This window comes from Tenrec ecaudatus, chromosome 14 (genome assembly GCF_050624435.1).
Source record: "Tenrec ecaudatus isolate mTenEca1 chromosome 14, mTenEca1.hap1, whole genome shotgun sequence".
In the NCBI taxonomy this organism is placed as follows: domain Eukaryota; kingdom Metazoa; phylum Chordata; class Mammalia; order Afrosoricida; family Tenrecidae; genus Tenrec; species Tenrec ecaudatus.
In genome coordinates, this window is record NC_134543.1 from 117,577,665 (window position 1) to 117,589,459 (window position 11,795).

Sequence of the window (11,795 nt, forward strand, 5' to 3'; positions counted from 1 at the left end):
TCCTCTTTTATATAAATCTTTCTTATACACGTGTGTCCATGATTTCTCTAGTCTACCCAGACTAACACACTACGAATAGCAGTTATCTGCTTCTTCCCACCCTATAAAGTTTCAGCCTTAAGTCTAAGGGTTACAGGTGAGTTTGAGGCATATCCCACTTCATTTAGTGCGGTTTCTACATTGAGTTCTTTTGGTGTGGTCTCTGGAGGATTGGCACCTCAAAAGAAAGTCTAACATCCCAGTAGTCTATAGTACCTGGCCTGGGGCTTTTGACCCATTTAAAATTTGTTCTAGTTTTTAACATTTTCTGTATTATTATTATTTTTAATCAAGGGTTTTGGTGGTTTCTTTTCTGTTTTACTTTGTTATTGTTGTTGGTTTTTCGGTTGTTTCTTTTTCATATGTCCACTGTCCAGTCCTGCGCCATCCTCACAATTGTTGTTCTGTTTGAGGCCATCCTTGCAGCCACCGGGTCAATCCATCTCATCAAGGGTCTTCTTTTTTCTCGCTGTCCGTCCACTTTACCAAGCATGTGTTTTTTTCTAGGAACTGGTCTCCTGATAATATATCCAAAATCAGCATCTCAAGTATAGCATGTTAGGCTATACTTCTTCCAAGACAGAGCTGTTGGTTCTTTTGGCAGTCCATGGTACTTTCAGTGTTCTTCCCCAACGCCGTAATGTAAATGCATCGATTCTTCTTTGGTCTTCCTTATTCAATGTCCAACTTTCTCATGCATATGAGGCGAGTGGATACCCTGGCTTGGGTCAGACATACTTTAGTTCTCAAAGTAACATATACTAACTAACATCATTATTAACAATCTTGTGAAATAGGTACTATTGTTCCTATTTTATAGATTTGGGGTAAAAATTAAAAGCAATTTACTCACAGTTATACAAGTAATAAATAGCAGCACTAATATTCAAAAACATGCAGTCTAGAGTCTGGGGCCCCACTGTTTACCAGTACACTGAACTGACTCATCGTGGTACATCTCTTACCTGATACTGTTGTCCATCTCCATTCAATTTCAGTATCAATTATTGACTTTCATCATTTCCAAAGACAGAATATAAGGTGAAACTAATCTAATAATGAGTAGTAAAATATACCTTTTGAATGGCCTCTTCCATATCCAACTCAAATTGTTCATCCTGTAATAATCTGAGGAATCTACGACGCTCAACACGGTCATCGATCTCATTCTTCACCTTTAGGTCCCTAACTTGGTTCTCTATCTGTTTTAGCCCTTTCATTTTCAATTCTTTGTTGTAATTTTCATCTACTAATTTCTGATGCCTTTCAACACAGCTCAATGTTCTCCTTTCGGAAGCCTAAAATGCAAAAAAGTTATAGGTAGATACAAGAAAAATTATGTATACTTTGATGTTCCTGTAATTTTTAAGTGATGCAAGATAAGTAACTAATATAGGAAAGGTCATTGACTTCCTTCCTAAAGTCAGAGAATTTTCCATGATAAAAGTAAACACGGCAGACAATGATAAATCAATAAATATAAGAACTCAGTAAAGCAGGTACTATTATTATAAACCATTTTTTAAAGATGAGGCATAAAAAATAAAGGCAATTTACCAGCTTATGCCGCTAACAAACAGCAGTACTAGGATTAAAAGGCCTCCAATCTAAGGCTCCTATTTCCTTAGCATTACACAGGGAATCCCTCTCTCCCATCCCGCCTTTATCCCCGGCAGGTGGTGTAAGAAAGCCGGTCAAGTTTGCTTCCCACGGACCCACTGGTATCCACCCACATTGACTCAGGACTTTCATTTCCGCTAAGGTGTCCCCGATTTTCAATCACAGGAGAAGCAAGCTTTTATCGGGCAAATTTCGAGGTACATTAAAGAATGCCTCGGCGCTCCCGCGAACGCCCTTCCTCGGGTACAAGAGCCATGCATTTCGCGCTCAGGAACTTCAAAGCTCTGGTGCAAGCGGGCCGGCTCCGAACTCCATCAAGTAAACAAGTCGTGTGGAGTCCCCCGATCAGCTCACCATCTTGGCGGACGAAACCCCCCCGCTCGGCTCCCCACCGCTTCTCCCGGCGAAGCCAGACACCCGGCGGCCCGCGAGCTCCCAGCCGGCGGCCCGGCGCTCACACGGTGTCCCAGCAACCGCCGCCGCGACCCGGCGCAGTTCCCGGCCTCCTATTGGGCGAGGCGAGACCCAATCAGCGCAGAGCTTCTTGGGAGCCGGCAGCGTGGCTACGCTCATAGGCCAAAGCGAGACGGGCGGGACATTTAGACGAGGCCCTTGGCAATTTGATAGGGAGCCCAGCCTTTGCCCCCAACACGTCGAACGCCTAATTTGAGTGGGTTTTTGTAACCTCGGTGAAAATCTGTAGCAACTGTGTCCAGAGAAAAGCAAACGCTGCTGTCTAACACAAGGCGGTGCTAGAAGTTTCCACGCACAGCGCATCCGGCCTTTGGTTTGTCTTGGCCTCCATAGCTGGAGCAAAAGCCACTGGCGGTGCTTGTTCCAGGCGCTGGTAGGGCATTGATGTCAACTGGTAACAGCCCTATTTACAGCAGAATGAAACGCTGCCAGGGCCTGTGCTGCCCTCCCGATTGTTACCGTATTCGATGCCATTGTTGAAGCCACCGTGTCAATCCATCTCACCAAGAGTCTTCCTCTCTTTTCCTGACCCGCGCTCGACTAAGCACCACATCTCTCCTGGAAACAGTCACCTCAAGGTATGTGAAACGAAACCTCACCATCTTTATTTCCAAATAGCCTTCTGGCGGTATAAATGCTTCTTTCCAGACAACTTTGTTCATTCTTGGCTGCTGCTTCCACAGGTATTGCTTGGGACTTCCTTGACAATGTGAATCTCTTCTCCATTTACCAGTGTTGTGTTGGGTCCACTTCTGAAGGTTTTTGTTTTCTTTACATTCAAGTGTGATCTATACAGACTTTTGCAGCCTTTGGGCTTTAATCAGTAAATGAGTCAAATCCTCCTGCGGTTCAGCATACAGATTGAAAAAGTATAAAGAAAGGCTACAACCCTGATAGAAACCTTTCTATATTTTAAACCCCTTGTTCTGTAGAAATGGCTGTCAACTACAGGTTTTGCAAGAGCACAATTAAGTGTTCCAGAATGCCCGATTTTCACAACGTTGTGATTCATATCAATTGTCTTTCTACAATCAATAACATACAGGTGAACTTCTTTCTGATATCCTCTACTTTCATCCATCGTCTGTTTGTGTCCACAATGATATCCCTGTGTCCTCTTCGGAATTTGACTTTAATTTCGGACAGCTCTCTGTAGATGGACTGCGGCAATCACTTTAAAATTACTGTTCTCCAAATGTTATTTATGTGTTAAAATTAAAGATAACATTAAATAATATCCCCTTTCTCCTGGATCACTGTCCTTTGGAATGGGCATAAACATGGGTCTCTTCCATGGGGTTGGTCACATCTTCCATCATTGCATTCATCCGTTGAAGCATCTTAGCATAGACGCGTGAGTGCTTCCATGGATGCCTTCATTTGTTATCTTCAATGCAGCCTGAACTTTTTCCTTCAATAACATCTGTTCTTCACTGTATGTTACCTTCTCAAATGGTTGCATGTTAACCAGTTCTTTTTGGTTTACTGACAGCGTATTTCTTCCGTTAATTTTGTTGTTGTTTTGTATGTATGAATTGGGTGAAAAAAGGTCATCAATATTGCATTTGATTTTGTTTCATCTCATTGGCTTCTGCCCTCCATGTAACATCACCTATCTCCCTTCCTGTGTTTCCTGTTACTATTCTTCTTTCTTTCCTAACCCTTCTGGACTTTGTCCGGGGGTAAATACTGTCCTTTAGATTTTAAATGGTTTATTATTCTAAAGTGTGCGTACCTCACTAATTTCATTGCTTCCTTTAGAGACCTGGTTTGTTTGTTTTTTTTTGCTGAAAATTGAGCCACAGGGGTGAGTTCAGCTCTAGGCATGAAGAGTGACTATGGGTCATAGTCTCAGGAATTGCACCACGCTCTATTTGATCCGTCAGACTGGTCTTTTTGTGATTTTGAGTTTTTCCACATTTTTCCCCTTGCCTGTCTATATAGGACCCTCTATTATGACCTCTTTCAGAGCAGTTGGTAGTGGTGGACATCGTCTAGTTCTTCTGGTCTCAGGGCCGTGGAGACTGATGTCCACGTGGTCCATTAGTCCAGGGAGCTAATATCTCATTGTGTCTTTGATATTCTTCTCTTCTTTCGTCTGGACAGGAAGACACCAATCATTGAGTGTTGCATGGCCACTCATGAGCCTTCTAAATCTTACTAGCTACTCAATGAAGCAGGATATAGAACGTTGTCTTTGTAGACTATATTATGCCAATTGACATTGGTGCTCTCTAATCCTATGGTCCTGAGCCCCAAGAACTAGAAATTCATTCCCTCAAAGTGTTTGGTAAGGTCTAAGATATTTTCATAATGTTGCCTCCTGTATGCCCCATCACATTCATGGATATATTTGTAGCAAAGCAAAATAACCACGTAAAAAACCCTGTATCAAGCATATATATATATATATATATATATTTATTTATATATATATATTTGTGGATATACCCCCACTCTTCCTCCCATAACTATTCAGCCTGGATGTATCTCCGCATACACACAACTCACTGCTGTGGATTCAATTCTGATTCATAGTGAACCTACAAGACAGCATAGAAATGCCTCTGTGTGTTTCTTAGACTACAAATGTTTATGGGAGGAGAGAACGTCATTTTTCTCCTGTGGAGCAGAAGATGGATTTGAACAGTTGACCTTGCTGGTAGCAGCTCAATATGTAGCCAGCTATGCCACCTGGACTCCGTTTCTACTCATAGATCACTTTTATTGCAGAATAGCTTATATAACAACATTTTCCCATGTAGCCTTTAAATCTTGGACTCCTCCCTGTAGCTTTCTCTGCTTCCACCATTTTTTGCCAACCGTCCTCTTGTATATTTCCTTCTCCATCTCTCTGTTAACATGTGTCTGTCCACTAGTCAGTGATTTCCCTCCTTTTCCCTCTCCCTCTATCAAAAAATGTTTCCCTTACTGTGAAAGCCTTTTCCTGGCTTTTTACAATGGTGATTTCATAAAATATTAGCCCTCATCTTCCTAATTTCACTCCTCTCAGTGTTCTCCAGGCTCATCCCCCTTATGAACTGCCTCATAGACTCATCATTACTCTTTAATGGTGCACTCCATTTGTGTGTCTGCACCATCGTTTATTTATCCATTCTTTTTCTTTTTGATTTCTTTTCTTTTTTAAGCGTTTATTGTGAATTAGGTGAAAGTTTACTGAGCAGATCATAGTTTTACATTCTCCAATTCACAAGCTTTTCTATTCTTTCATTGATTGGCCTTTAGATTGTTTCCATCTGTTTTCTGTAGTTTGCTTCAGTGAACATGGGTGTTCATATACCTATTCATGTCATAACTCTTATGAAATTAACTATTAGATTTTCCATCTCTTATTACTGTAGAATATATACCAAGTAGAGCAATTGCTGGATTGTGTGGTATTTCCAGTTGCAACTTTTTGTGGGTGCACCATGCTGTTTCCCACAGTGGTTACACAGTTTTATAATTCCACCATCAATTCATCACTGGAATTTGCTGGGTTTAGTTTTGTGTTTTGGAACCTTGCTATTAAGGCTGGCCTGGAGTGAAGTGACATCTCATGGTTGTTATGATTTGCATATCTAATGGCAAATGAGGGAGGGCATTTCTTTACGTTTCTGCACTCTAGAATGTTTTCTTTGGTGAAGTGTCTGTCCGTGTCCTCTGCCCATTTATTAATTGGGTTGTTTCTGTTCTAGTTGTCAAGATATTGAAGTCTCCTATAAATTTAAGCAATTAGCCCCCTGTCCAATTTGTCCCTGCCACAAATGTTTTCCCATGGGTTCTCTTTTGAATCTTTTAATGATACATTCTGATACGCATTCGGGTCCAATTTTCAGGAACTCGGTCATCTCGTTTGTCTGTTTCCAGTTAGATCTGGTAAAGACTATGTGTTAGGGCCTCTAGCTTTGTTCTTATTTTTTCATTGATGACCTTAATAGTTCTAGGATTCACATTTATTTCTGTGACCTCTTGAGTTATTATTTATATATGGTGTGAGACTCATTTTCCTATGCATGGATATTGTGTCCGTCTGGGAAATTTGGAGAAGCAAATCCACAGAAACTCACGTATAAGAGAGCGCTTTATATAAAGGTTAAGTGTGCATCAAGAAAACATCCCAACCCAGTGCCACCCAAGCCCACAAGTCCAACATTAACCCATAACCCATATGCCCAACACCAATCCACAAAGTCCTCCTCCATCTCACAAAACACATGCAATGACGCCGACTGTGGGAGGAAAGGCGAGTCAGTGAATGTGTAAGCATCTCAGCGCTGGCAGGGGTCCCCACACGGCTGCTCCAGCACCCAGGGCAGCATCAGGGTAGGTCCATGTGGCTTCTCCTTGGGGATGTCTTGCAGAAAGTCAGCCTTGCCAGCTGAAGCAGGGAAGTGGTAAGGCAGCTGCACCCTGGTCCTACCATCAGAAAACAAGAGACTCGAGAAAGGCAAGGCTTACTGAGTCATTTAACCCTCTGCCCTTCAATTAATCCCACATGTGTTTATCGGCCAGGTTGGCACAATAAGCTAACTAACTCAGCTATCCAGTTTTGCCAGCACCATTTGTCAAAGAAACTATCTTTGGTTCTTTGTTCTGCTCCATTGGTCATATGTCTGTCCTTATTTCAAGATCAAGCTGTTTTGACTAGTAGTAGTGGCCAAGTAGTAGTTTCTGAGACCCAGAAGTAAAAGGTTTTTTTACTTAGTTCTTCTTTAGTAGGGCTTTGCTTATCTGGGATCTCTTTTCCTTTCCATATAAAATTGGTTAGTAGATTCCCCAATTCTTTAAAGAATGATGTTAGAATCTGACATATCTGTAAATTGCTTTGGGTACTACTAACATTTTCATAATGTTAAGTTTTCCTAACCATGAAAATGGTATATTAAAATAAAGGGAAATTGAAGAACATTCTACTTTAAAAAAACTGGGCAGTAGGAGAAATAAAAAAATTCAATTAAAAAATTCAGAGGCAAATGAAAATGAAAACATAACATTTCAAACCATTTGAGACTGCAGAAGCAACACTAAAAGGGCAATTGATAGCAATAATCTCACACATTAAAGAAAGATAAAAAGAACCCAAGTCAGGGTCTTACCTCGGCATCTCCGACAATTAGAGGCAGAGCAGCACAATAATGCTACAGTCACCAGAAGGAGAGAAGTAATCAAGATTGCAGTAGACATAAGTACAACAGCAGAACAACGGAATCAACTAGACGAGAAACTATTTCCCCGAGAGGGTTAATAAAGTCAGCAATCATCTGGCCAATCTAACAAAAGACCAGAAGATGCAAACTAACAAATCGGAGACCTGGTGAGCGATGTGCCCGGAGAAGCAGCAGAATGAGAGGGATGGCCAGAGACAACTGTGAAGACCTGACCTCTGACAAACTCGAAAGCCCAGAAGCCGTGGATAAATTTATGAAAGCACACTGCCTTACTAAATCATCCTGGCCCAACGTAGAAAACCTGAACACTTATAACAAAAGAAGCTGAGCAGGTCAGTAAAAAACACCCAGCAACAACAAAAAGTCCAAACTCAAATGGTTTCACTGGTAAATCCTACCAAGCCTTCAGCGAAGATTGACCCCAAGTCTCCTCAGACCACTCCAGGGTATTTAACAGGACGGGAACTCCTGGATTTGTCTTATGCAGCGCACATAACCTGGGTGGAAAAACCAGGTACAGACGTCACTAAAGAAGAAAACCATCGATTAATAGCCCTCATGATCAAGGATACTAAGATTCCCAACAAAATCACATCACCCATTACATTTCTTCATGATTTGGTTTCTTCTGCTGGCTGTAACTTTATTTCACCTTCCACTTGAACTTGCAAAGGAGCAATCAGAGGTCCTTTCGACAGTGAGCCCTCGCCTTGTTTTGGCTAATGATACTGAGTTTCTCCATCATGTCTTTCCACAGATGCAATCATTTCAATTCCTATGTATCCCATCTGGCGAGGGCCACATGTACAGTCACCATGTATGTTGTTGAAAAGGGATATTTGCAATGAACAAGTCATTGGTATTGAAAATTCTCTCATGGATTACCTAGTGTCATTTCTATCACCAACATCCTATTTCTCAGTTGGTGTTGCTATTGTGTAAGTGTTGGACTGCTAATCACAAGATCAGCAGTTCAAACCCACCAGGAAAAAAGTGGAGGCTCTTTGCTCTCATAACATTGACAGCCTCAGACACCCTACATAGTGATTGATTGGCAGTGAGCTTTTTGGGATTGGATCCTTCTTTGTTTCTAACTTTTGCATTCCAGTCACCAGTAATTATCACTACATCTTGATTGCCTGTTTGGTTAGTTCTGAACTGCAGAAGTTGATAAAAATCTTAAAAATGTTCCATCTTTGGCATTAGTGGTTGGTATGTAAATTGGAATAATAGTCCCATTAGCTTGTCTTCCTTGTTGATTTTTGTTTGATTTTTATCACTGACAGCCTTGTACTTCAGCCAAGTTCTTGAGATGTTCTTCATGACAATGAGGGCACCCTGTTCTTCATGTTGTCATTCTGTCATGTAGACCATATGATTGCCTGACACAAAATGGTCAATCCCAGTCTTTTTCTGCTCACAAATGCCTAGAATATTGATCTTTCTGTGTCCTAGATCATACATCTTACATTTCATGATACAGATATTAATGGATGTTTGCATGCCCTAATTAGCAAATGAAGGCCCCCAAAGCTTCACACCATCTTTATCATTAAGGTCAACTCTACTTTTAAAAGGCAGCTCCGTTATGCTAAAAGCTATGTCACAGGTATTTAAAATACCGGTAGGATACAGTGTTGAAAGATGAGCCCTTCAGGTTAGAGGACACTCAACATACATCTGAGAAAGATACAATTTCCCGGCCACTCATAAGGTTTTCTTTCTTTCTTTTTTTTTTTTTCACTCATAAGGTTTTCACTGGGTACTATTTTCACCAGTAGATGACAGGTCTATCTTGGTCTAGAAGCTCCACAGAAAGCTGTCCAGCATCAATGGTCCTACTGGTATTTTAAATACCTGTGCCACAGCTTTAGCATCACAACAACACACAAATCTTTATAGTCCAACAGATTGATAGGTGAGTGGTGGCAGAAACTGTGATTGTGTCGAATTTTTAGAGACTGAATGTGAATGAAAGTAATAAACTCCCGAGGGTTGTGGTTTTAGGGATGGGGAGCCCTCGTGGGTTTGTAGATTACATGCTGTGCTGCTAACTGCAGGGTCAGCAGTTTGAATCTACCAGAGGCTCTGTGGAACAAAGAGGAGACTTTCCACCCCCATAAAGATGTACAGTCTCAGAAACCCACTGGGGCAATCCTACTCTATCATATATGGTCAGTATCAGTCTGAATGGACTGGATGGCAGTTGAGTTGGGTTTTGGTTTGGCTGTTTCCAAGAACCTCCCCAGCTTCTCACAGTGAAGAATCAAGAAAGAGCCCCTCATGATTCTGGCAGAAAAGGAGCAAGAATAATCTTGCAAAAATTCCATAGTCTTCTTCATAATAAAGGCCTAATTTTTCAGAGGAAACACTGCACCAGGGACATGACTTGAGCCTTCCGTCAAGGGGCAGGGAGGCTTCTTGAACTAACAGAATAAGGGAGCTAAAAGCCATTGGGGAGGTCATAGGCTAGCAGCAGGCATCTACCACAAGTCTGGGATTCACTGGTAAGATGGAAGAGTGCTTTTCTTTCTTCACACCTTAGCATTATAACAGTGGGAATCCAGGACAATAGCAGTGGGTGCAGCTGAAAAGGCTGTGAGACTACATTCTAACAAAGACCCCTTAGACACCCAAAGACAACAGAGGAGACCAAAAATAAGGACACTTGAGGAATTTGAAACACCTTTCACCTATAGCTATAACAAACGTTAAGCACCACCCAATTTCTATCCATATTAACATAAAACCTCACACAAAAGGCCTGTTTATCTCAGTTTCTATTACCCCATTACTCCATACACTATGTCTGCCTTTCAGCAAAAAACTGCAAGTCACACTGGAAGGCTAATGTACTTGCTATTAGCCGTCACATCAGCTTTCTCTTTAGCTTGCTGCTTGCATGGCGTATCTTTCTCCATACTTCCCTTTGAAATTTTCAATATCTTTACACTTAAGACGGGTTTCCTATCAATAGCACATAGTTTGGTGGTGTTTTCATATCTAATTGGAAAGCCCTTTTCTTTTAATTGTCATTTTAATTGTTTTTACATTTTATGTACTTTTGATCCCAAACTAAAACCAAACCCACTGCCATCAATTGGGTCTGTTCTGACACAACTGACCCCATTTGGAGTTTCCGAAGCTGTCAGTCTTTTAACAGGAGCAAGGAGCCTCCTCTTTCCCCGTAGGGTGGCTGGTGGGTTTGAACCACCCACTTTCCGTCAGCAGTCCAACGCTGACCCACACGGTTCCATTCTGCAATCCAGGGAGTGCCTCTGTGGTTCAGGCTTTAGAGAACGGCTAGTGAAATGGGGGTTCCCTAGTGTCTTAGTTCAGCTCCAGTGTTAGGAGGCCTACTGGAAATTGGAATACAAAGAAATAATAAATCCCCAAGGCATTCCATTGATGTGATTTTCACCCCATTTTCCTCGCTGCCTTCCTGGTCTCCCTGGAGCTACTAGCCAGTTCTCCTCCCTGAACCCCTGTGCTCTCTCTAGGATCTGAATCACAGCTTTTATGTCTAGGTTTTGTCTCCCAATATATCCATGCTACATAAATGTCTAGTAATTTGGTACCTCCCAGAGTCCTGTTTTACATATTCTCAAATACTTTCTGGATGAAAATGCAGAAGAGCATTGAGAGAACACAGAGCCCGGATGCACGCCATTTGAATAGCTGTTGATTGTAAAAGGTGCATTCTATCAGGTACACTTTAATTTAAAAAGCGGAATTAAATTACCAACACAATAGGCTCCTATGGCACACTACTTTTTAAATTTTTGCAGGAAAATATTTGTAACATAAAGACTAATTTATTCATCAGGTACACAAAGTAATTCGATCCCAATGCGCAGCAACCCCAAAGGGCAAAAGAACTGCTCCTTCAGCTCTCAGAGACTAGATCTTTACAGCAGCAGACAGCCCCCTCTTCCTCCTCGTGGCTTTGACTATGACTGCAGTTAGCAGCCCAGTGCTGAACACGCTGCACCACCAGCTCTCCTTCACGTGTACTGATAAGAACCCAACTCTGCCATCGAGTCATTTCTGATGCATGGAGACAGGATAAAACTCCCTTGTGAGTTTCTGAGACTGTAACTCTTTACAGGAGTAGAAAGCCCTGTCTTTCTTCTGGGGAGCACCTGGTGGTTTCGAACTGCTGACCTTGTGGTGAGCAGCCCGACAGGGAGCCCCTCTGCCACCAGGGCCCCTCCCCTGGACTAAACTAAGGCTATCTAACAGCCATATGCCCCTATCTGGGCTTACCTACAACTTCATCGAAAGGTACGGTTATGAAGGGAGCTTGTTTTTGATCAACGTTGTCTTTTGATTGCCTGGGAGGACCAGGGAGAAGGCAAAAGCTCGCCCTCTTGGTACCCTGTCACTTGGCCTGGGATGGCAAAGATAGCAGTCTGCCACAACTTTCGTGACATAATCATCCTCCTTCACTGCCCCTTCCTTCCCTCTACCCCACCCCCCACTCCCCCAGAG

The 11,795-nt window shown here is 42.1% G+C and overlaps 1 protein-coding gene across 1 annotated transcript in view; it reads right to left on the bottom strand.

Moving 5' to 3' along the window:
- MNS1 (meiosis specific nuclear structural 1) overlaps nucleotides 1–2,145 on the bottom strand; it is a 34,162-nt gene extending 32,017 nt beyond the window's left edge. Inside the window, exons 1-2 of the mRNA XM_075531557.1 lie at nucleotides 2,014–2,145; nucleotides 1,116–1,337 (exon numbers count right to left, since the gene is read on the bottom strand). Of these exons, the coding sequence (XP_075387672.1) occupies nucleotides 1,116–1,337; nucleotides 2,014–2,016 (225 nt within the window). The 5' untranslated portion in view covers nucleotides 2,017–2,145. The remainder of the gene's footprint in view (nucleotides 1–1,115; nucleotides 1,338–2,013) is intronic.
- Nucleotides 2,146–11,795: the final 9,650 nt, after the last annotated feature.